A 26991-nucleotide genomic window follows, 5' to 3' on the forward strand; every position below is an offset into this window, starting at 1 on the left:
GCTGCTGTGTAGCTACGAATTAGAGAATTATTTTCACTTTGCGTGTGTGTGTCTGTGTGCGTGCGCTCCAGTTAATGCAAACAAGTGTTCGTGTGTAATTCACATCGACCCATAATCGCTAACACCTATGCATTGTTGAGTGAAAACAAACCCACAGGCCATCACTGAGCCCGAGCGTGTCAGCTGTGGGGCCGACGAGTCACGCTGAGCGAGGACTTCAAACCTGATTGGTGTATTTTTCAATTTAACCAATTTAATAAATACAGTTTTAATTAAAAATAGATTTGACGGTTGCTCCAAGTGCAGCGTTTTCTGTAAGCATGGCTCTAGAAGCTCCACAGTCTCACTGGACACTTCCAGCCCGATTTAAAGTCTGCAAACTGTTTTCTTTATTCTATTCATGTGATCCTTGCAGTTAAGCCCACCGTAGATGATGCTTTATCAAAATGGCTTTTTTGCTTCTACATAACAGGATAACGTTCAAATGCAGGCCTGCGAGTGCGCCTTTATTCAACAGTGCACATTCAGTTTCATTTAAAGTGATTCATGTCTGCTGTGAGAGTTTGGAGATTATGTGAACTGTGAGGTGATGCCATAACAATTAGGGAAGAGTTGTTTCGCCAGCAAAAGCAGACATTTTGTAATGTTAGCCACGAGAACGAGCGACGCGTCCAAACACAGTACTGAGGTGGAATATGTGCACAGCAATGATGGAGCGTCTCAAAGAAGCTAGACGAGCATGCCGAGGTTGGGAGACGAAGTGTTCGTGTACTTCTTACCCGTCACTTCCAGGAAGGCGTCTGTTTGCTTTCTCTACACAACACTGAGCTGATGGGAGCAGCATCATTGTGTAGCTCTGCTGCATCCAAAGAGGAGAGAGCGACGAAGAGACGGTGCGATAGAAGCAAGGAGAGCACCGCAGAGACGGTGAAACAATGCCCTCTAACCACCGCGCTGACATCTCTTTGTTGGAAGTGTGTGAGCACGCACGTGCGTGAGCATGTATTAATATTGATTTAGCTTTGTGGCGGGGGGTCTTTGAACCTCGCTTTCCCCCCTCGAGCCTCTGGGGACACATCGTAGACACACACATATAAAACGCACAAGAAGCGGTGTCAAGTGTAATTAACGATATAACGCGAAGCCTCGACAGAGAGGCGGAGCGGCAGCGTGTCGGATGCGTGCGACGATGTGAGTGTTTGTGTGACTGAGAGGCAGAGCCGATGAGCCCCAGCAGTGGCTCTGCTCTGCATGTGAACTCTCTTAAATAGACTGCTAGAGTGTTTTTAGCTGAGCACTTGTGTGTGTGTCTGAATTTTTAATCCAGATTGTGCCGTCACGTAGCCTGGATCAGCTTTCTTTATGGTTATTAGCTGTACGAGTCAGTTTCTGCTGTCGGCGATTTAAAGCTCGACATGAACATCTACTGTGCTGTTTGTGCAGAACAGAGCTGCTGTCAAACTGATGGGGACCTTTGCATAGTCAAAGGGCTGCAGAGAACACGCTATTTAAATCCTATTTTCTGCAGTAACGCCCACAGACGATGTACAGGTCCTTCCTTCGTACATGGCCAACATCTGCCTCTCGATGTGTTTCTGCATTGTTTCTTCTGTCTGTTGCTCTGCTGGTATGCCTCTCTGCTGATCTTTGGGGAGTCTGTTTAGAAGCACACACACACACACACACACACACACACACACACACACACACACACACACACACACACACAAATCTCCAGACACATTTATATTTGATTCCTGCCTCAGAATAATTAATAACATTGTGTTCATTTATTTATTTGTTTGTATTTGAGGCTGACAGAAGTGAGGAGTGTGTGTTTGTGCTCGTGTTTCTGTCTGAAAGCATAAACAAGTTATTATTTGTATTATTTAACAGGATTATTTACGCTATACTAGAGTTCACTATCATAATAGTGTGTATATATATGTGTGTGTGTTAGGGAGACGAATCCACCAAATATCTTCATGCATATAAAGAAGTGTTTCGTCTGCACTGTTGCGTGGGTACGTTCTTCAACTCTTCCTCACGCTTTCTTGTGCTCGTAGGTCAGTAGCAGCAGTTTGGCTCTCTGTGGCGTCTCCGCCTCGTCTCTGATGTTGTGAAGATGTAAAAGAAAGAGAACCTTAGTCTTGGACCGGCACCACGATATTCGCTGCTTTCGAACGATGTCATTTTTAAACTCGGATGCAGATGTGCGGCGTCACGGCTCATCTCCGTTCCTTCGATGAATAATTCATCTGCGAGTTTCCACCTGATCTCGGTGACTCAGCACAGCGACTAACAAACATTTGTTCTTTCTTTGTGTCATTCTTGGCCGTCAAACGAAGCCTCTGACAGGAAATCAGCCCAGCGTCTCTTTATTATCCATACCGTAGCCCTCGGAGACAAAATAACTCAAGAGTAATTGGACATAATCAGATTACACTGCTGCTTAATCTCACAAGGTCACGCAACCTCGCTCACTCAGAGCAGGCAGCCACTCACCTGCTTGTTCCTTTATAGAGGTGACCGTGCTGATGCTGATGATTCAGGGGTGATTGTGCTTCTGGTAAGGTGATCATTACCTGATCCACCCAGCTGGAGACGTCTTTTCACTAAAGCGTTGCCTTGATTAGCTGTTCTTAGGGAGCCTGGGTACACACCGATACGAGGCACCGGCAGCAGTGCAGAGCTTTCATGTTAGCGGTGTAGGATGAAGGCTGTAGAGCTGCTGCTACACTGAGCTGTGCCGAAGATGAAGCCTTCTGTGTTGAATTACTGGTGAACAATGAACAAACCTCCTGGGTGCGAACCTCTGGGGTTTGATCATTTTGCCTCAAAGTAAGAAATACAAGTGCAAAAGGAAAAAGATGAGCGCCGTTCTCCTTCTTCGACCCACTCTGACTTCCTTCCTTCCTTCCTTCCTTCCTTCCTTGTCCATCCGCAGCTCGCCTTCCACTGTTCGTGCTGCTGTTTAGTAGTTTTTCTGCCTCTTCAGTGTTTGCTCTGTTTTCGAGTACCAGTCATGTTTACAGCCAACAGGCATCCTCAATCTCTGCTGCTCAACCACCCACACACTCTTACACCCACACACACACACACACACACACACACACACACACACACTCACACACACCCACGCACCCACACACACACACACTCACACACACACACGCACCCACACACACACGCGCACAGTGTGTGGCTGAGGGAGGTCTCTAGCCATGGATGCAGGTATCTGGCAGGCTTTTCCACACATGACCTGGTAGTGATTTAGTGTCTTCATTAGCATGCTATGTGTGCGTGTGTGTGTGGGCGATACATTTGTGCTTTAGGGAAGGTTAGAGTTGGCTGGCTGCGCGTCTTGTGTTAAAGTTGAGCGTATTTTGGTGTGTGAGAGTTTTCGGAATCAATAATAAAGAAAGCTGGACTCCATCGCTCTCCTTTTCTTTTCTACTCTTTAGCCTCGCTCTCCTCCATCTTCATGTCTGTCTCTGTTTTATTTTTATTTTTTTTCCTGTAAGCACAGCGTGGTTCAGTTTGGCACGACCGAGTATGGCACTGTGGTGTGTGTGTGTGATTGTGTGTGTAAAAGAGACAGGCAGGGTGGCTCGGTGGGGGATTTAGCTGGCCAGGGCAGGGGGCGAGGACAGATAGGCGAGACCAAGGTCACTCTTACGGCGCGTGTGTGTGTTTGTGTTCCTGTGTCCACGCCCGCTCGTCCAGCCCGTACAGCTGATGATGTAGCGGCTCGCTCTCCCTCTGCCTCCGTCCTCTTCAGTCTTTTCCATCACTCAGTGATTGTGTTTTAATATAAAACGGCATAAAAACCACATCCTTGTGAGAAGCCTGTATTTTTCAGCTTTTTGTTTGATATCTCACAGGCTGCTCTGCACTCTCTGCCTGTGTCTCACCATACATCAGTGTGTGTCTCCGTACAGTTTCCTGTCTGCCTCTCTGGGTCCAGATGGGCAGTTTGCAGGTTAACTGGAACAGCTGGAGCTGCATTATTAGCATCCTGCTGTGAGCTCTTATTGGCTCCTCTCCTCCTCCTCCTCCTTCTTTCTCCTTTCTCTGTCAGTTTTTTTACAGTAAAAATCACGTGTGGACGATCCACAGCAGTCATGGACGCTGATGTTCTGTGTGAAAGTTTGAGAAAGCTCTCGGTTCGATCCTGTAATAACTGCGTTATTAAACATCACATTCAGCATGTGTGCAGAGGAGGAGCATGCAGGGGAGTCTTGGTTAAAGGAATACTAAGTATGTCTCGCAGGCTTTCTTCTGCTGTTTTGTGTGAGTGTGTGTGTCTGTGTGTGTGTGTATGTGAGTGTGTGTTAATTTAGTTGTTGTGGAATGGAGTTGAGCTTTTTAGTGGTATTTGGAAGCAGAGATGCAGCGAGGATAAGCCTACTAGCTCCCCCTGACTTCCCCTGGGAGCACAGATTAAAGAAACACACACACACACACACACACACACACACACACACACACACACACACACACACACACACACACACACACACACCACTAAACAGCAGGATAGGATTAGATGTGGGTAGGTAAACACAGTCACACATTTCTTTTAGATTTCCCCCCAAAAATGGGCGGTTATTGAATTTTTAACCATCGCACTTGCCGTCATTTTGCGTCGTTGTGGCGTTGTTGTCTCTCTCTGCGTAACACACGCACAGCCGTGGATTTTAAACTCTAATATCCGTGTCTATATAAATCAATAGCAGTTTGAAAAACAGAGTCATTCAGAGAAAAGACGGTCAGGGGTGACCCTCTCTCCATCACCTTGACAACTAGATCAGAGCCTTGATTACAGTTGCCTTGGTGATTAGCCTTGGATACAGACATGCTTTTTAACCTGTGAAGACTGATGATTGTGCGTGTGTGTGTTTTCTAATCTAAACGTGCCTTTCAGATATTTACCTGAGACCTGCGCTGTGCGGTCCGACCCACAGCCGGCCTTTCTCACAGGTCACTCACTTTGCCTGCGTGCTGTAAATGAATTCTTTTCCATGAGATGTGGATCACACGCTCACAATATTCCAGCAAAGGCTGCGACTGAATAAAAAACACCTGCAGTAAAAATAAAAATACCAGTAATTAATTAAGGACGTGCCCTAACCCACAATAAACTCCTTTATAAGTCCTTGTGGATGTCTGCTATAGCTTTAACTAGCATCAAAACACAAACAGATTAACACACACACACTGACGATGTGCATCCAGGGGGCTGTAGTTGTGTTTTACATATGTAAACAGATGGGAGAACGGAGCGAGCGTGGAAAAAGCAGGAGGAGTGAGGGTAGAATGGACGACTGGAGAATGACAGGTACTTCACTTTTAAATGTTGTCCAAGGGAGTGGCAGGCGTGTGTGTGTGTCTGTGCGTGTGTGTGTGTTGATGGTTTATTCACACACAGTGATTAGGCTTATTCCCTCTTGGCCACTTTCAAGCTTTCAATTAAGATTCTAAACACAAATATACTCTGCATTCATTACTCTCATCCCTGCTAACGAGCTAAAAAGAGGTGCGTGTGTGTGTGCGTGTGTGTGTGCGAGTGTGTTACTAGCTTTCTGTGTGCTTATTGGAGAAAGCGGTAATTCCCTGTTTTCCTGTGAAAGTCCTGAGCAATGATTCCAAGGCCGGAGCGATGATGTGTGCACCTCTCCTGAATATTAATTAAAGTCTAATTACATATGCTAATACAAAGACTTACATGTCAGCTGCTTGTTGTTACAGTCAAGTGCTCTCCAGATGACGCTGAGCGTCGTCTGCTGGCGTGTCTGTAACTCTGTGCAGGGTTTCAGTATCAAAGCGCTGCTTTAACATCTCCTCTCACGAGCAACAAAGAAGCCGCTGCTTCAGTGCGACGTGCATCTCGTAGTGCAGCTGGTGTCACTCACTTCTTTGCATTCCTTTACTTTTATTTTAAGCATTAAGATTCAAATATTTGAGACCTTTTATGACGCGAAACAGACAACTTTTAAAAATTCATTCAGTAAAAAAATCACGTTTTTCACGAGTACAAAAACCTTTCATTTTCTTATTGCTACAAAAACATATGAGCGCAGCTTAGCAGACGCTAATAAAGTCATGCGTTCATAATGTAACTGTATCCCTCAATAACCCACAACCAGTGAGACGGCAGCGACGTACGCTCTGTGTGCGTGTCTGTGGAAATCTACGCACATGCGAGTGTGTGTTAGCGAGAAGGCTCTTGGCTTCGGCAGGACCGAGCGCTCCAGCTTCCTACTGTTATGTAATCTGATAGGGAAAATCCAAGCTGCTATACACAAACACACACACGCACATTATGCACACAGTCTCCTTCCAAGACACACATGCACTTTTGCACTACACAAATATGCTCAATTTGTGCACAAACTGGTCATCGCCATATGCTGCTCCCGTCTGCCAATAATACGTCTGTCTGCTTGTGTTTGTGTATTAATGTGTGAGAACGAGTGTTTTTGCTGAAAACGGTGATTGCGGGGTCTGACCGTGTCCAGAGCGAAGGAGCAGAAGGAGGGACGAGGATAACCATTCATTCATCTTTGTCTCACGTAAAGCGTTGAGCTGTTACCTGTTCTCTTGTATAAAGACGAGTAGTTCATAAATTCCAGTGCGCCCTTACTTCCAAAAAAGCCCAAAGTTGGGCCCATGTTGCACTTAAAGAGCATCATTCCTTTCTTTTGTTTCCTCTTTATGTGTCTGTCAAAAAGGTGAGAGTTGAGTGTTTCTGCCCACAGCCCACTGTCACCATCAACCCCACAGTACACCTGCAGACACCATGAATGAGTCCATAGAACTGAAAGGTAATAACCAAATCATGATGTATCTGCATTAGGCTAACAGGCTACTGTGTGTGTGTGTGTGTACACCGGTTTCCCTATCTTGGTGGGGACCAGCCTTCAGGTCCCCACAGGGTTGAAGACATTTTTCACACTCAAATGTGGTTTTAGTGTCAAGATTACAATTGGGTGAGGGTTAGCCACTCATTTTTGATGGTTAGGGTAAGGGGCTAGGGAAAGCATTATGTCAATGGGAGGACCCCACGAGGATAGCAAACCAGACGCGTGTGTGTGTGTGTGTGTGCGTGTGCGTGTGCGTGTGTGTGTGTGTGTGTGTGTGTGTGTGTGTGTGTGTGTGTGTGTGCATGCATTATGGCGGGTGGTTTGTGCTACTCGTTGTCTGAACTTTAACCTTTCAGGAGCAGCTTGGCTTTGATGAACAGGGACTAGGAAGCCCAACTACCAAAGGCGCGCAGACACTGCGCCGGGCACTTTTACCGTCTCCATCACGCGTTTGTGAGAGATGGTGCCTTCAAACGTTTGAAAGCAGACTGGTGTGTTTAAATGCACAGATCGGGCGTTGTAGCTCAGCATCCCATCTTCATTCAGCAGTATGTAAAAAATCCACAGAGTCAGATGAGGAGTAAACAAATGATGAAAATATTAACAGTTACCTCACAGAGAGAGTGATGGAAACAGGGAAAATGGAAGATGAGAGGAGGGAGGGAGGGAGACTGTGTGTGGGTGTTGTGTACTCGCGGGACCTCAGCACTGCAGCATTCTTCCTCTGTGTGTGTGTTTGTGTGTATGAGAGAGAGGGTGAGTAAAGGTGGGGGCACTCTTGGGACCCCTCCAGCACTGCAGCAGGTTGTGTGTTTCTACGAGTGTGTGTGCATGTGTGTATTCTCCAGCCCCCACACTACCAATGGGTCAAGCTCACACCCCGCGCATCGCCCCCCCCTGCCCCTGGTTGCCATGGAAACACACCTTGAGCGAGCCCCCCAGAGAGGTGCATACTCCTCCTCCTCCTCCTTCCGTCCACTGCTCTCTTCTTTCTCCCGACGCCTCTGTTGCTCTATCCCCGTCCGTCCCGTCATCTCTCCTTTCCTCTCCACAGCCTTCCTTCCCTTTATCTCGCTGCCTCTCTCTTGCCGTCCTCCCCATCAGTCGCCTGGCTTGGTTTACGGCCTTTACACCACCAGGGACCAAACACACACACACAATTTACTGCTCTCACACACACATCCACATTCATATAGTTTGGGGATGGGGGGGTTGACAGGAACGGGGAAGGCCAGTAATGGAAGGTAGATACCCCAGAGACCCCCAGCAGCTATTCACAGAGAGAGGGAGGGGACGGTGCAAGGTGTGGGGGCCGGGCACCCACAGGAGTCCCCAGCCGAGACTAAGAAAGGGTTAAGATATTTGTGTATGCACGTAGCTGTGTGCAGCATGTGAGAGGAGAGGCAGCGCCTTAGGGAGTCACCCCCCAACACAAACCAAGGAGCTCATTTATGTGTGTGTGCGTGTGTGTGTGTGTGTGTGTGTGTGTGCGTGCGTGCGTGCGTGCGTGCGTGCGTGCGTGTGTGTGTGTGTGTGTGTGTGTGCGCGCGTGCGTGCGTGTGTGTGTGTGTGACGGGTATGATGCCACCTGGTCCTTCTCCTCTCGTCAATTAGCCGAGAGAGAGAGAGGTGGGTAACAACACAATGAGACTGAGGGAGAACACGAGCAGTGGGGAGGTTGTGTTGGAGGAATTGTAATGATGAGTGTGGCTGCAGTTTGGACTTGTGTCCCTCCTTGTTGCTGCCTTCTGCCCATCCACACATACTGCACTCACACTGTTTGCTCGCTTGCTAATATTTCCTCTTTGAGGCGAAACTTTAGCAGCTGTTGTGTGCGCGGTTCCAGCGTTGTCTCGTGTGTGATCACGCTGTAGCTGTGCTGTCTTTCTGTCCTTCTGTCTGTCTGATATGCTAATCGAATGCTGTTAGATAAATGTACGATTACAGACAGGAGACAGAGCTCCTGACACATGGCAGAATACATGTTCGACAACGCACATTTCTAAATGACAGTATAGCAGCATGACATTTATTTAAAGAGTGCGATTAAATGTTCCACTAATAACTGGTTTACCGTTGAAAGCATAGATTTGCTTTGATGTGCATTTAAAAAGCAGAGAAAAGTTAATTTTGTGTTGGGTGGTAACAAACTCAGAGTCCTAACCTTCACCCTGCCTCTCTCCCTCTCATCCCGCTCTCCCCTGTGTTCTCTGTCCCAGCACAGGCCTCCCAGGGTTGTGTGTCTGTGTGTGCGTGTGTGTGCGGTGGTGGATCAAATGCACTCTGTGAGACAAAGCGTAGCGGCAGGATGCTCTATGACTCTGTCATCTCACTATGGGTCACATACACTCACACACGGACTGTGTCTCAGAGGGGGACAGCACACAGAGACAGTGGTCCCCACACACACACTGATCAAAACAATGTATTTGTCAGAAAAGAGAACTCTTTCATGGGACACACACACGGGCGATGGAGGCCTCTCTCCATGCCCTTGTGCCGGACAGCCCAATTATCTCTCTGCACCTCACTGTTTCCCCTCAGTTCTCTCTCTCTTTGTGCGTTTTGCCGCCCTCTCTTTCTCTAGTTTCGTATTTTTTGGCCCCTGTTTTTCACCCTCCCTACATTTGATTGACCAATAATTAGCTTCAAAGGTTTCTTTTGTAATTCTGTTTTTGTTGACGTCATCTGTGCTTATCGAATCAAACAGTCCTTTTTACTGGCTGATAAAATACGAGCGTTATTGGCTAAATCCAGAAAAGAAGATGATCACATCATGAGGGAATAATGCGTTTTACAACCCTGGTTGATGCCTTAGATTAAAAAGAAATTCCCCACCCACCTGTCAACTCGACAGAAACATAACGACTTTGCTTGATTTGTGCAACGATGTGAGTTTGTGTAACTGCAACAACTGCACAATAACCTGGAGCAGCGCTGATGTTGGACTCATCATTGTGTACATGAGAGGGTGGCTGATGTTTGACCGCTCCCTCTGATCCTGGCAGCGTGGGAGAGTGCGAGGCGACTTCTGAAGAGAGCTTTGCCCCCACTGAGGACACGAGCTTTAAAGTGGCTTCGACAGAGCCCCCCAATACACATGCACACAAGCGCGCACGTGCACACAAGCGCACACATGCTGAGCTCACTGACGCGTAGGCATTACTTACAGCGTTGGCCCTCTGCCTCCGTATCACCTTCTGTACAGCTGAAATGATGCATTGTTAAATAAAGGCGTCCTTTTAAGGAAATAATGAAAATGTGACGATTGATTCAGCTGGTAGAGCCGCACACGCCTCTCTCTCTCTGTGCGCCTCGCTCCGTGTGACTCTCTCCTGCTGGTTCAATCTCCTAGTAAATGATAATGAACCTCTATCTGTCTCAGTGTGTCTCGGACACTCTGGCGCCCCACACAACCCAGCAGCCTTTGAGGTTTGTGTGTGTGCGGGGGAACGGGGATGTTTGGGGTCCACGGAGCATACCATCTCATTCACATAAGCCCATGTGGCGCGCACACACACACACACACACACACACACACACACACACACACACACACTCTCCCCCGTGGCTATTGAGACGGGATTAGGGCACCCTCGTGTCGGCCTTTGAGGCACAGAGAGATAGGAATCTGTGTGTGCATGTTTGTGTGTATTAGTCAGTATGGGTGTCATGGATGTGTGATTGAAGACGTTATTAACCTTGCGATCCCCTGCAGCTCTGACGCTGAACTTCCACAGACTCTTTTGCCGTGTCGGTGTGTGTGTGTGGACATTTGCACTTACAGGACACGAGATAAGTGACAAACGAGGGAAAAGACACAGATCGCGCGCTCTGTGCGTTCGCATGTTTGTGTGTACGTGTGTGCGGCTCCTCAGGAGGTCACAGATTGCCCCACAGAAGACGCCATCTGATGTCTCCGGGCAGGGCGGGCCTCTGGTGTGCTTGTGTGTGTGTGGGCGACTGGGGCGTCTGTCCTGTGTGGTACAATGGTGATAAGGACAACGGGCAGGAGACCTGATCGTCAAGGGGTGCACGCCCACCTTTCACCGTGGGTGTTGTGATGTCACTCACGCCATCTTAAAATAGACGCAGTAACACTGCTATGATCCTTAGAGAGGACGAAGGCTGATGACGTCTGCTCGTGTGATGAAGCTCGATGATATTTACATTTAATCTCCGTTCAGAACTCTTTATGTTTACGCAGCGAGCTCCTTATCTCTCATCTATACTACAGTGCTGCTGTGATGAGCTATGGAGCACCGTTAGCGGCTGTCACAAACCGATCAATCTTAATTTGAATTTGATACAAAATGTAAGGCGTGACCAAGTCTTACACAGGAAATCCGAATACTGTACGTGAAAATAAGTCGCACGGAGTGCGAATTGGAAGCCGTACCAATTAATCAGAGAGTGATGGACCAAGAGAGACGAAGGGGGACACAGAGGAAGGAATGGGTGAGTGAGGGATGGATGAGTGACTGCAGTGGGGAAGGACAGATAATGAGGACAGAGGGAGGCAAGGGATAGCTGTAGGAGGGGTAGATCATCCCCAAACCCGATGGGGAAGACAGGCAATTACCAGCTGGGAAAGATTTTGGTTCTTCTCGGAGCGTGAGCAGGATAATGTCTCTCAGTTCAGTTTTCCGTACATTGTCCTTTCAATTCTGCTCAAACTACAGCCTCCCATCATTTCGCTGATATTACTTATTATAAATTCCTTGTTATAAATACTGGAATGGTAAACAGTCTAAAGCCATTGTGTGCATATCTGACAGAGCACACAGAAAACATCCACCGTGCATGTTGTATGAATATTCTGATATCATGTCATGTGTTCCCGTGTTATGTCGTCTAATCCGGCCTCCACACGCGTGTCTGTCTCCTATTTGCAGAGGAAGGCATCAATCATGAGTGCAAGCTGTGTAACCAGATGTTTGATTCACCTGCCAAGCTGCTTTGCCACCTGATAGAGCACAGCTTCGAAGGCATGGGAGGTACCTTCAAGTGTCCCGTCTGCTTCACAGGTGAGAGGCAAACTCACACATTTACCTTCAAGGACGAGAGCACAGACGAGTCCTTTTCTCTTGTGTCCAAAGTCTGCTTTGATTTTAAACGTCATCAGTTTGATGACGTACACGACAGGTGACTGTTGTTCTTCGTGTTGGTGAAGATTTACAGCTGTGCTTGTACAGATGCTTCGCCATCAGCAATGGCGAAAAGAAAAATGTCCTCGCTGTTTTGTGTGTTATTGTGTGCTAAATAAAACCGTCTGAAAGCCAAAGGGGTGTGCTCAGCCTGGTAAAGTTAATATCTGCACTTGAATCATCCTTATCAGCTGCTGTACCTGCTGCGGCTCAGAGCTGTCTCTCTCTGCGTCGCGCTCAGTAAATGTGCTGGAACGGCTTTGGCATTTCAGATTTTGCAATATTCATTGTTTTAACATTTCAAACTGTGGGAGTGATCCCGCAGCAGGGCGCCGCAGCTAAAGAAGCCCCTACCAGAAGTGTGTGTGTGCAGATGTGAACACAGTAATGTCTCCAAATATGGAGTACTTTCAGCCTTTGCAATACACTGGAGGGCAGAAACAAAATGCTGGATGACCACATTAGGCCTGCGGTGTTCACACTCTCATTCAGCACCTATTTTAGGAGAAACTAAGTCAGCACCTTTGCTTTTGCTTCTTCTTGTTCCATCTCCCTCTCTGTGCCTGGCTCTCCGTTGCTCTCTTTCCCTCTCTCGGTTGTTGAGTTTGTCTTGTGTTGTGTGCCTACCCCCCAGGTACACACAAACGCTTTAAACTTTAACTCTATTCCTTGGTGGCTTATGAATTAGTAAGATGGGCACCACTCCTGTGGGGAGGCTTAATAATTCAACACATACACACTCACAGCGAAAACCAAAAGTTTACTGAAACAAAGGGAAGAGAAAGAAGGAAAAAAGTGTGTGAGACGGCGCGGAAGTTAAAAAAAGGAGAGATAATTTATTGATAAATAGCACACGGTCTCTGAGGACAGCGCTTCCTGTTTTCTCTCGTTCCTTCTACTGCTTTACTCCGTCTTATATGTTCCGTCCTTTCCAGTCAACCTTCATTGGCTTTGGATGTATTTGACTGTGGTTGGGGGGGTATTTATTAGAGATGGCACGATACCACTTTTTTATGTCCGATACCGATATCATAAATTTGGATATCTGCCGATACCGATATGAATCCGATATAGTGTTTTTTAATCAACAAAACTGTTTTTTAAATATCTTGCTGCATTTTGTATAAGTTCATACTCAAGTTTAAAACAACAACTACACTAAAGCTATTCTGTTATACCTGTATGCAAAAAAAATATTTCATAGTTCAGCAATACTGATCAATCTAATAAACTTAAACCTACACCATCCTCCCTATTCTGGTATTTTAAAGAGTACTTAGCGTAAATATTAAGCAACCTAACTAATAGGGTTCCAACTCCCAGCAACAACAAAAATAAATAAATAAATAATAGGGAACCACCCCTCACGCTCCACCTCATGATGCTTAATCGACGTAATCAACCTTAATTTGATGCAGTGTGAAAAAAAAAATGAACAGAAATCAATTATTTTTCAAGAAATATTAAATAGATTCAACATCTTTCTTCAACAAAATTGCAGACTGCACAGATGGTACCTTCCCAAAGTAAAAAGTACTATAGCTTACTAGGGTATATATTAGACTTAATAGTCACTATATACAGTAATTGACTTCTATTCATTTTACATCAAATTAAAACTTTGGGTTTCAGATAATTATTTATTAAAAGCTCGACATTTTAAATGAGAATAAGAAAGAAAAGTATGTCTTTGTGCCCCCTTTTCCCTGTTCATGCCCTATCGGCCCCCCTGGCTAAACTTTGCTAGATCCGCCCCTGCACAGTTACCAGCCGTCAGCTGTAGAAAAAGATCCTGGAGTAGAAAGTAATATTAAATACATTCTAACAACAGCTGATCAAGCTTAAACGTGCTGCTGTTGTTCAGCCGCTGGTTTCCTCTTTCTGGTGCAAAGTGGGCCAAAAGCAAACAACAGAGACGGACTCCCGACAGAAAAGCCGATCAGCTGATCATTTAAGCAGTTTCATGATTGAAGTCGCAGCAAGAAGAGGCAGTCGCTTGTTAAGCTTAACGCAGGAATGCTTTACAAACATTCAGAGATGGACTTACACACTTGCTTTACTTCTCTCGGGGATAACTTTGTCGGAGATGAAATGCCGGGTTGCTAGCGAAGCTCCACATGCTATCCAGACCACCGACAGGTCCCGCATGCCACAGCTGCTCTATCACGTGATGCATACTGCTCCGATGTGCTAACGTTCTGAGGTGAGTTACGGCGTGTTGCAAGTTTTGTGAGGTGCTTTCGTGATATTTAATGGATCGGATTACATTTTTTATTTTTCTCCGATATCCGATCCAGTAATTTAGGTCAGTATCGGACCGATACCGATACGTAATATCAGATCGGTCCATCTCTAGTATTTATAGTGTATGCTAAGTGTCAGTTTTGATTCTTACTCTCCCAAAACATCATCATGTAGGACAACTTTGAGTGCCCTGAGTCAAGTTTAGTAATACAGCCTGAATTTGACACCTTACCCACACGTAGCTGGACTTCCCCTTCAGGTCACTGCCATCAGTGGTGAGATATCTTTGAGTCCCAGTAATCACTGGTTAATCCTAACCAGTTAATTAGAAGGCAGCTGGACTTCTGTTTGGTTGCATACGTTAACTGACTGATGGGAATCGTAAAAGGATGATCCTGTTCATCCGGACGTTACCAGTGGGAGAAACGTTTCTTCATCATCCAGATGACCAACGTTTCCTTTTAAGCAGCACATGTGCACAATGACTGAAACTCGCTGAATCACTGTGCACATGTGCTGTTTGTAAGGACATGTTGGTCACCTGTCGAGTGACACTGAAAACGCTACGTCCAGATCAATTCGATCAACCTTTTGGGATTTACTCACCTGGATGATTGAGAGCAGGGCGATATGACCAAAAATATTTATCACCATTAGGGTTGCCAACTCCTCGAAAAATAAATAAGGGACACCTCGTGGCCAGGGCCGGGCGACCCAGTTGTCTTCACCCTTCCCACTGTGGTGAATTTTCTAGCTCTTTTTTTGTGTGTGAAATTATTTTTAACCATTTGACTTGAATTTGATTTAAGTAGATGTGTATTCTTTGTGATATGAACACATGTGAAACAAATGATCATTTAGCCATTTATTTTTAGCTCAAAATGACAACATTAACACAATAAAACAGGTCTCTTTCTTAAACAGAAGCCTGTCATGCTTAACTTTTGAGAATATAAGTAAATCTTTCTTTAAAAGAACTCTGTCCTGCTTAACTTAAAATAATAGAAAACAATAGAACAAAAATATTCTTGTAACTGTGCACATTTAGTGCATTTAGTACAATTGGCTTCAGCTGAGGTATTATTTCAGCTTTTCTAATGCTAATCAGCTGCTCCTGTTTGTAAACCCGCTTGTTCCCATGATTACGCATCTTAACTCATCATCATTATTCATCTATGTATTACTTTTATGTATTAGTCATCTATTTGTTGTAATCATCTATTCTTGCAGTTGTTTATTACACAAAATAAATTATATTATCACACTTCTGGCCACATAGCGCTGATATTCACTGCACATGCCCATATTAACTTTTTCCAGCCAGGTGTTTTCCTTTTCCCATTCTTCCCTTTCTCTGAACAAACATTGCTGCTCTAATGCTGGGCTTAAGCTGGGCAAACACTGTGCGATTTTTTTTCTGTCGCGCGATTCAGCTCCTGCTCAAACTGCACGATTGACTCGCAGGGTTAGAAGTTCATAGGTCACGATGCAGGTCTCACACTATACGGCCCGATGCTCTGATGCGACCTGAGTCACACTGTGCGTCCATAAAATGAAGGTTATAACAGAAAATCTGTCGCGCTCTCTCTCTCCGTCTTACACTCACACAGACACACCACCACCATCAACTTTGCTAAATTGCTAATGAAAAACATGATCAGGCAGCTGTGATTGAGCAGCATGTAGATCCAACTATTTTCATGGTTGTTGTGGTCGTGATCATTTTGTGATGCCACATCGAAAAGGCTCGGATGAGCTTTCCAAAGTTGTGCCTCCATCGCTTGTGTCCAGATCACACGCTGCACTGCCGTGCTACGCCGTCTTTTTCGCTGACATTTGTGTTTGCGCGTGCGCAGTGTGACAAACTGCGGTGACACCCTCACGACCAAGCGATTGATGATCGGGAGCTGGTCGTGAGGTGTTAATCGCTTCTCGTTACCCCACGTATACTACACGATGCACGACGCACGATGAAGGCCAAAATCGGGCCGATCGCCAAAACGGTCGCACGACTCAAAAATCGGCTCAAAATGGGCCAAAAATCGCACAGTGTGAGCCCAGCATAATGCTGGACTCCTGCCGTCTCCTGCCCCACATATACTGCGTCGTGCATCGTGTAGTATATGTGGTGTAACGAGAAGCGATTGACACCTCACGACCAGCTCCCGATCATCAATCGCTTGGTCGTGAGGGTGTCACCGCAGCTTGTCACACTGCGCACGCGCAAACACAAATGTCAGCGAAAAAGACGGCGTAGCACGGCTGTGCAGCGTGTGATCTGGACACAAGCGATGGAGGCACAACTTTGGAAAGCTCATCCGAGCCTTTTCGATGTGGCCTCACAAAATTATCACGACCACAACAACCATGAAAATAGTTGGATTTACACTGCTGCTCAATCACAGCTGCCTGATCATGTTTTTCATTAGCAATTTAGCAAAGTTGATGGTGGTGGTGTGTGTGTGTGAGTGAGTGTAAGACGGAGAGAGAGAGTGACAGATTTTCTGTTATAACCTTCATTTTATGGACGCACAGTGTGACTCAGGTCGCATCAGAGCATCGGGTGGTATAGTGTGAGACCTGCATCGTGACCTATGAACTTCTAACCCCTGCGAGTCAATCGTGCAGTTTGAGCAGGAGCTGAATCGCGCGACAGAAAAAAATCGCACAGTGTCTGCCCAGCTTTAGGTGTACTGTCGTCCGAGACTTGCACCGCAGTGTCGGCGTTTGTTTCCCTGTTGGCCATGCTTCTTGTTGTGGTCATCTGTTGTCTTCCGGTATTTTCTCCGTAAGCGACCTTTCCTCGACCAATGAGATGAGCGGTAATCTGAATTGTCATACTCGAATTGTCATAAGTGTGCTGTCAGCTCATTGGTCACAAAGCAGGAGAGGGGCTGGGAATTATGTTTTCCAACAAAGCGTTAATTCCATTAAAAGTTATAGACTACTTTTGATTCTCACTGTATTACGGGACAAAGTGCGTCCCTTATTAGCTCAATACGGGACGTGTACTTTTGTTTCGAAATACGGGACGATTCCGTATTTTAAGGGACTGTTGGCAACCCTAACCATATACATTTGAAAATTTGTGATAACGATATAACTGACGATATAATTGACACGAGACAAAATACTTTACGACTCCACAACTTTATTAGTACAAAAAAAATCCATCAATGTATTTTCACTTAAACAAGCAGCTGTTTTTATGTGCATTTTAAAGTTACAATATAACTGACGATATAATTAAAAAATACTTTACAACTCCACAACTTTATTAGTGCAAATGCAAATTCCTCGTTGACAGTTTAACCAAAAGGCATTTCCAGTGGAAACTGGCCGACACATCCTCAGCATAACCATGTATAATATCCACAACACTTAAAAAGAGGTTAAACACACACAGTACGGTAATATTATGTTGAAGCATAGTACGTATCACTCCGCGAGGCTCCGCCTACGATAGCCGTAATGCTCCGAAAATCCATCAAGCGGTGCGGCTTCGTAGCTCAGCAAAGTCGTACTGAAACATCTGACAGATTTTCGAGCGCCGTGCACATAAAATAGTTTCGAGGTCAGTAAACACAACCAGAGTTCATACATAAGGCACACGGGATTATAAGGGGCTCTGTCGACTTTCAGAAAAATCAAAGGATTGATTTTAAGTGCGCCGTATTTTCCAAACAACACGGTAATAACGACGGCCCGCTAGCATGCGCTACCAAAAATAGTGCTTTGTTGTGTATCTGACGGACGAAAGCCAAACCAGTTCCACACCAGTGAAGCTGCAGCATTTTTACAAACCAGTTCAGGTTCATCTGTTTCATTCAACGATTTGCTTTCGCCGCCATGCTTTTTCCGACATGTGCGTATGAAAACAAAGCCACTGCGCATGCGCGTTTTACCCATATTCTATCGCGATATTTCATTTTTCTATCGTTGCCAAAATTACACCGGTATTACCGTGAATGGTATGATATGGCCCAGCCCTACTTGAGATGCATCATGGCTGGTGGGAAGCCTTTGTATGAGACCACCTGTGGGTCCTTTCTCATCCAAAGCTCTCATCAGTCAAGGCAGCATGAAATTCCACACAAGCCCAGATGTGAACATCGTGAAAAACACGAACAAACAAGGTTTACTGTCGTGCAGAAGTAACTGCCTCAGGTGATGGGCAGCATGTACATTTATTATGTAACAACCTGAAGAGAGACGAGCACATATTACAACAGCTTTGAAGTTTATCCTTCCACTGACTCTTTTTTATACCGTCAGCCAAACTCGGCGAGTGTCTTCGGCATCAGCGAGAGGCTGGGCTGTCCTTGATGTCCTTAATAGAAGCAAAACAGATGGAGCCAAATACATGACAGTCAGGTCAGCACTTACACAAAACGGCTCCCCAAAAATCCCATGATTAGGGGACAACGTCTTTCACTCTAGTCTGTCGTCTCTGTCCAGGATGTGCGCGCTGGCGTCCTCAGAGGACTGCTCTCTATCCTTCAGGTGCAGGCCGACTGCTCCGTCCCCCACCCGGTCAGACAGAACCGAGGAAGCCTCTAGAATCGATTCACACACGAGGACCTCATCTAATAAACACTGTGTAACCTGCTCTGTGTTTCTTCTTCTCTCAGTGTTTGTGCAGGCCAACAAGCTCCAGCAACACATTTTTGCTGTCCACGGTCAGGAAGACAAGATCTACGACTGTTCCCAGTGTCCACAGAAGTTCTTTTTCCAGACAGAACTACAGGTAGGACACCCTCGTTCTATCTCTGTGTTGACATTGACCTAATTTTCCCATCTGTGTACTGCTCCAGGTAAATTATTAGAATAGTGCAGACGTTGCTGCAGCACACTGTAGTGAATGAACTTTGTGCAACTGTACAAGAAGGTGTAATCCGCAAATATCCGAAACAAGGCAAACGCTTTTCAGTGTTCCTCAACATCCACTAACTTCAGTATGTCCTGTCACATCTCCTCTTTCACATAGTTCCTGTTCTTCTGTCCCTCTTTTTCCATCTTTCCTCATGAGGCCCGGCAGGCTTCTGGCATGCTTCGTGTTTTTAGGGTCCAGACGCACTGAGTGTGTGTGTGAAAGAGATGAGTGGATATAAGTCACCCCAGAGTGGGTCCTGGACCAGCTGTGGCCAGGTCTGTGATGATGTAAACCTTCCTGTCATCGTCCATTTCTTGAAGCCTTTGGCAGCTGAGAAGTCAAACATGGCTACTGTTAGCGGTGAAACATCGTGACATCGACGGATCTGTACGTGAGACGTACACAGGATTTAATCCCACGTAAAATACTAAATATTTACAGTTTTAATTCATTTTTGTTTGTGGGTCAGTGTGTCTCCATAAAACCTGCAGAAGCACCATCACACGTCTGCTTGGTGCTATTTCCTGTTTCTCTGTTTCATATATTACATCTTTATTGGCCGTCCCCTCAGAATGACACAGCTAACGTTTGATCGGTCAAAAAAGCAGTAACATATGTATTATGTTGATGTGCTGGCTTCATCGATAACTGAGAGAGTCAGCCACATAAAAACAAAAAGAAAACATTTTGTAATCATGATTATTTGAGTTTGGGCAAGGCCCAGCTACCCTGCGCACGCACACACACACACACACATACACACACATACACACACATACACACACACAAAATGGCCAGTGGTGGTGGGCATATGGCTGGCCAGTCCATTTAACAGCAGGGTGACTGCTGGACCCTGTCGGTTAATGTCCACACAGGCACCGCACACACCTCCCTCGTTCTCTGCACGCGCACGCACGCACACACACGCACGCACGCACGCACACACACGCACACACCTCCCTCGTTCTCTGCACGCACGCACACGCACACACACACGCACGCACACACACGCACACACCTCCCTCGTTCTCTGCACGCACGCACACACACGCACACACACGCACGCATCTCCCTCGTTCTCTGCACGCACACACACACACACACACACACACACACACACACACACACACACACACACACACACACACACACACACACACACACACTTATACCAGATGATTTCTCTCCTGCCGTCTGACCAGGTCACAGGATCTTCACAGTGATGAATTGACACGATTGTTGTTTGGTTGTGTGGAGGCGCCGCGGGCAGACGCTTCCATGCTAAACTCATGAACATGTTTGTGTTTAACATTTCCTGCTCATAATTTCATGGTGTTACAAGAAGAAGAAGAACGCGTTACAATGCTCGTATTTAAAATGAATATTTTAGCCCGTTTTTAGTTCAGATCAGACTCGTTTCCTGTTTAATCTCGCCTCATCACTTCGCCTCATATCGAGCTCCAACATGGATCATAGAAGGTGTCTGCTTCATCACCTTCGCTGAGCTTTTCCCAGCTCCTTCTCCTTCCTCCTCTTTGGCTGTTGCACTGGTGCTAAATCCATCTTGTTACTCTTTGGTCCTGACCCAAGTGTGTGTGAGTATGTGTGTGTGAAAAGCCCGAGCCTGACCTGCCACAGCTCCACTGCCCCATGGGAGGTCTCTCTAAGTGGGCTAGACAGAAAGGCTGACTGGGGGAGATGGAGAGCTACAAGCATGGAGGTTAATGCCACTGCTAGCTGTGTGCGTGCGCGCGTGGAACTGAGAGAGTAAGTGGAATAGATGTCATTTGTGTGTATGCGTGCGTGTTTTAATGAGGTATGGATGGATGAAGAAGGCTGGTTGGCCGGCTAGCAAAGGCTTTGGCCTCTTTGAGCCCCTCCGAGGGGCCATATGATGTCACTCTCTGTTTGCGCACACGTGCACACACGTGCACACACAGTTGCACCCCAAGGGTAATTGCAGCACGGACACGCCGCTGCATCATCCTCTCTCCCTTCTGACTCCTTCAGCCCCTCTCTCCGTCTCTCTCTTTGCATACAAAGTTCTGGCTTCCTCCATCGCTCACATCCTTCTGTCTCTGACACATACAGACTCAAATCTTTTCGTTCTCCCTTCCCGTCTTCCTCCCTCGCTCTGACTCCCCGCCGCCGTCCCAGAAGAACCAGCCCCTATGCATATTTTAGCCCCTCTCCTCTCTTCCTCTCTTCTGTGCCTCTCCCCAGCGCCCCATAAATAGTGCAGACGTAAGCTGGTAAATAAGAGATGTTTTGGTGTGTCTGTGGGTGTGTAAATAAAAAATGCTGTGGCCCTGATCAGTGAGGCCCTTCTGGATCTCTCTGCCTTTACTCCCAGACTTCACAGACGACTTTCTCATTCTCTGTTTTCTTTCTTTCTTTTCCTGCTTTGCTCCTTTTTTTCTCACTAATTAGCATCACTGTATCTGTGTTAAAAGGCTGACTTACATTCGCTCCTCTAATAGATGTACATTCTTAAAAACTACCAAACGTAGCTTATACTGGGTTTTAGCCTGCGTTATTTCCAGTATTTCATCTCCATCCAAATATGTACATTATGTACGGTAGTCGCATGAATCCTGAAGACTGTATTTCCCTCTTGTGGATGTTTCTAAACAGTCGTTCAGCTCTGTTTCAGCTCTGGCGCCCTCCCTCGTTCCCCGATAGTCATCTTGATCGTCACATTCGTCTTCAGCCTCCAGGGGGTGCTAGACTGCAGCGTCTGCCCTCCATGCTTCTTTCTCCCCCTCGTTTTGTTTAAATCACCCACTTTTCTCCCCTCATCTGTTTTGCAACATCATTTCCTTTAGCTCTAGTAAATATTTAAACACTGCTGGATGGGTGAATCGCTGGTCAGATGAATAGAAAGATGGATGGGGGGGGGGGGTCCTTTTGCTTGTGTGTTGGTTTCTATACACATATATACACATATATAGTGCAATGATATTATTGAGTACAGCAGCATGAAGACATCGGTGCAGCTCCTCATCAAGTGCTGCATGTTGAGGCTACCTAGAAAGTAGAAAATATGTAAATCTATGAAAAAAGCTGTGCTCCTGGTAGTTAATGCAAAGCAAAGAATATGGTGGGAGACGTGTTCACTGCCTGCTGCTGGTATTAGAGCACAATGTGGAATGAGCTGTGTTTAGCAGTCTGTCTGTGAATAATGTTATCTTTGTGTTTGTGTGAATCCGAGAGCCTCACTGTCTCGCTCTGACTGAATTATGGAAAGGTGTGGATGTGGCTGAACTGGCAATAGGGTGTGTGTGTGTGTGCGTGTGTGTGTGTGTGTGTGTGTGTGTGTGCGTGTGTGTGTGTGTGTGCGTGTGTGTGTGTGTGTGTGTGTGTGTGTGTGTGTGTGTGTGTGTGTGTGTGTGTGTGTGTGTGTGTGTGTGTGTGTGTGTGTGCGTGTGTGTGTGTGTGCGTGTGTGTGTGTGTGTGTGTGTGTGTGTGTGTGTGTGTGTGTGTGCGTGTGTGTGTGTGCGTGTGTGTGTGTGTGCGTGTGTGTGTGTGCGTGTGTGTGTGCGTGTGTGTGTGTGTGTGTGTGTGTGTGCGTGTGTGTGTGTGCGTGTATGTGTGTGAATTTGATCCGTAGATCCCTGTGGCGTTCCAGGGGAGCGTACTCAGCTGCCCCACTGCTCACTGGGAGACTGTGTTATTAGAATGGGGACCTGGGACATGCACACACACACAAACACGCGCGCACACACACACACAAACACGCGCACGCGCGCACACACACACACACACACACACACACACACACACACACACACACACACACACACACACACAAACACGCGCGCACACACACACAAACACGCGCACAGTGATGTCCCTGAATCCCCAGACTTGTTGTTGTTCAGCAGGGAGAAGACACAGAAAGAAAAAGTGATTCAAAACCGAAGAGAGAGGTGGAGACACGGAGAGACAGAGACACAGAGACAGAGAGACACGAAGACATGGAGAGACAGAGACACAGAGACAGAGAGACACGGAGAGACACGGAGAGACAGAGAGACACGGAGAGACAGAGACACAGAGACAGAGAGAGGAGACAGAGACACGGAGAGACAGACACGGAGACAGAGACACGGAGAGACAGAGACAGAGAGACACAGAGACACGGAGAGACAGAGACAGAGAGACACAGAGACACAGAGAGACACGGAGAGACACGGAGAGACAGAGAGACAGAGACAGAGACAGAGAGAGGAGACAGAGACACGGAGAGACAGACACGGAGAGACAGAGACACAGAGACAGAGAGACACGGAGAGACAGAGACAGAGAGACAGAGAGACAGAGAGACACGGAGAGACAGAGACACAGAGACAGAGAGACACGAAGACATGGAGAGACAGAGACAGAGAGACACGAAGACATGGAGAGACAGAGACACAGAGACAGAGAGACACGGAGAGACAGAGAGACACGGAGAGACAGAGACACAGAGACAGAGAGAGGAGACAGAGACACGGAGAGACAGACACGGAGACAGAGACACGGAGAGACAGAGACACGGAGAGACAGAGACACGGAGAGACAGAAACACGGAGACAGAGACGGAGAGACAGAGAGACGGAGAGACAGAGACACGGAGAGACAGAAACACGGAGACAGAGACACGGAGACAGACACGGAGAGACAGAGACACGGAGAGACAGAGACACGGAGAGACAGACACGGAGACAGAGACACGGAGAGACAGAAACACGGAGACAGAGACGGAGAGACAGAGACACGGAGAGACAGAAACACGGAGACAGAGACACAGAGACACGGAGAGACAGAGACACGGAGAGACAGAGACACGGAGAGACAGAGACACGGAGACAGAGACACAGAGACAGAGACACGGAGAGACAGAGACACGGAGACAGACACGGAGAGACAGAGACACGGAGAGACAGAAACACGGAGACAGAGACACAGAGACAGAGACACGGAGAGACAGAGACACAGAGACAGAGAGAGAGACAGAGACACAGAGACAGAGAGAGAGACAGAGACACGGAGAGACAGAGACACGGAGACACAGAAGCAGCTGATTACAGTAACACGTCTGCTGATACGACCTCAGCCATCACTGATGCTTCGAGCGCTACAATATTCTGAATAAAAGGCGTTTTCATTTATAGTAGTTTAAAGGTTGAAGCAGAAGCAGCTTAAATATGTCAACAGAAATATTTTAAAAGGAAAGTCAGAAAAATGTTCTGGTCACCGCCCCCCAGGAAAAATTCAATCCAAATTGTGTCTGTGGCTGTTAACACTGTAGGAACTTTGTGCAGTCTTCACCGTTACACACACGCAAAGCACGTTTTGTTCATGTTGCATTTACATAGAAGGATGTCCATGAGGGGGTGAGGGCACACCTGTACGCGTTCCCATTTATGCTTTCACGAATGTAAAATCGTAAAACAGTCGAAGGCATCGGCAGCAGCAGTCACAGAGGCCGTAGTCACCACCACGAAGTCACTTTGATGTGGTGCGATAAACAAATGGATGCACATGAAGTGGAGCGACAAATACAACGGACACTATGTGAGCCAACGCCTGGAGGGGTCCTAACAGCTTGGACCAGGTTCCTGTCATTTGGTGTGTGTGTGTGTGTGTGTGTGTGTGTGTGAGAGAGAGACAGGTAAACAGCAGCAATGTGTCATAGAACAGAAGAGGCACTGTAGTGTTGTGCTGTAGCAGCTCTGCCAAAACACACTGTGGCAGATACAGGCACTCGCAAACACACTGCACCTCCATGCATGTGTTGGTCCCTGTAAGTCTGATTGTCTGGGACATTATTACGTCAGCCATCAGTGATAGTTTGACCACAGTCTTCTCCTCTCGTTCACTCTTCACTGCTTTTACATGTAAACTGGCTCAGAAACATTTTAAGTACGTTTTGAATGCATCAGCTGATTGTAGCAGTTTGGAGTTGTTACAGAGTGTCCCGGCTTTTTCACTTATTTCATTCACAGACGTTTCTTCAGCAGCAGCAGTTGATGAGTCAAACATGTTCAGTTTACTGTCACACACCAGCAAATATTCACAACAGAGAAGCTGCGTCCTCGCATTTCATTTCCATGTGTCAGCTTTACAGATGTGGTTCATTTTTAGACTAAAAGCCACAGCTGGAGTAACTTTAAATACAGTGCACAGAAAGAAAGCCCATAGTAAATATGAAGCTCGTGGGTTGGAGCATATTTTATTGGTTAAATTGGGAGATTCAGCCTGTTAGATGTTCATTACTTAAGTCGTTAAAATGAAGCATAAAAACTATTGTTTGGTTGGTTTGTTCGCCACACACGTTTTCTCTCTCTGCTCCTCAACACTCAGATAAATGGGACTTTCTTGATTATCTGATATTTATTAACAGCTTCTGTTCAGTCGTCTTCATCTGCAGCTTTGCATTCACTTATATCCCCATTTCTTCATCTGTGGCTTCAACCCTTTCCTCTCACCTTTCATCCATTATTTTTCGGTTAATCTTTGGTCAGGGCTTCATGTGGTTTGGGCGTGTGCGGTAATACGACCAGCACGCTCTGCTGAATTGCGAGCGCATGTATCGGCTGAATCGTGTGCGTGCATTTATTTAACCTCTCCCTTTCCATTTATTTGCTTGTCTGTTGACATTTTGTGTGCGTGCGTGTTAGTGAGGATATTTCTGTGTTTTGTTAAGCAGTGGTCATCTGGCACTAAACTTTGCCGTGTGTGAGCGCTGCATTCCTCAGCACTGAGAGCGCGCTGTGTGCGTGAGGACGAGAGCCATGGTTCACTTGAAGCAGCACATGTTTGTCTCCGTAATGGTGTGACTCAGATGTGTTGTGCAGTGCTCGGGAATGATCGGTTATTTCTGCTGGAGGTGAGGTCACTTCCTACTTTGTGTAACAGCTTCCAGCAGGGAGGCGCCACCTTTGCTGCGAATCTGGTGGAGAGTCAATCGTGTTTGTCTTTGACGTTGTGTTTGTGCGTGCCCTTCATGCTGTGAGTGTATTTTGGGTTTCGCGTACCGGTCCAAGCCTGGCTGCATGGGCCAGGAGCAACAGGAGAGGGGACGTCCCCGTGGGAGGAAGAAAGGGAGGGAGCCCTCCAAACAGGACACGGTCAGAGGAGTCACCCTGGGTGTGGTGACAGTGTAGTGGGGGTGGTCATCGTGACTTGGAAAGAGACGGCAGTAAAGGAGGTCTTTCTGATCATTTGACAATCGTGTGTTCTTTACAATAGGAGGAAGAGCTAGAGAGACATAAGACTGAGGGATGGAAAAGCAGAAGGAGAGCAGGGAATACATGTCGGCGGGGCGTTAAGGGCAGGGAGTGCGTTTATTTTTGATCTGCTCCCGAGGCAGCATCCTGTCCTGGACAGGTGGGGCTAAAGACGAGCCAGGGAGCAGAGGAAGAGGACTAAGACGGCCCATCTGCTCGTCGCAGACACACAGACACGGATGCTGTTGGAGGAGTGTCAGCTCGGAGCTATAAATACACTGAACCCGAAGAAGAGCACAAGACGACTGAGGTGATTTTTCATTTGGTGTTAAAAACAGCAACAGAGATGGGGCGCGCACACACACACACACTCATCTGTGGAGGCAGCACACACAGACACACACACAGCATGTGGACTGCTTCCCCCGCGCGCGCACACATGCATGCATGCACGCACACGCACACACACACACGCACACACACGCACGCACGCACGCACGCACGCACCATGTGGACTGCTTCCACTTACCCCCGCGCACACACACAGACACACACACAGACACACGGCATTGTTCCAACAGCAGTGCTTCCTCTTCCTGTGACTATTACACACTTGGCACCTGCTTTTCAGAGTGCACCTGTTACAT

The 26991-nt window shown here is 46.8% G+C and overlaps 1 protein-coding gene across 6 annotated transcripts in view; it reads left to right on the plus strand.

Moving 5' to 3' along the window:
- The window catches only part of znf423 (zinc finger protein 423), a 129571-nt gene that overhangs the window by 98082 nt on the left and 4498 nt on the right, over positions 1-26991 (plus strand). For 3 of the 6 annotated variants that reach the window (XR_003272996.1, XR_003272997.1, XR_003272998.1), the window contains 3 exons: positions 11762-11893; positions 18889-19004; positions 26367-26654. Coding sequence is in view for 3 of the 6 variants with exons in the window: in XM_026176815.1 (XP_026032600.1) it covers positions 11762-11893; positions 18889-19004 (248 nt within the window). In the remaining 3 variants the exon portion in view is untranslated. The other 3 variants (XM_026176815.1, XM_026176816.1, XM_026176817.1) reach the window with 3 other exon arrangements.

The sequence above is a fragment of the Astatotilapia calliptera genome, chromosome 7 (assembly GCF_900246225.1).
Source record: "Astatotilapia calliptera chromosome 7, fAstCal1.2, whole genome shotgun sequence".
Classification (NCBI taxonomy): domain Eukaryota; kingdom Metazoa; phylum Chordata; class Actinopteri; order Cichliformes; family Cichlidae; genus Astatotilapia; species Astatotilapia calliptera.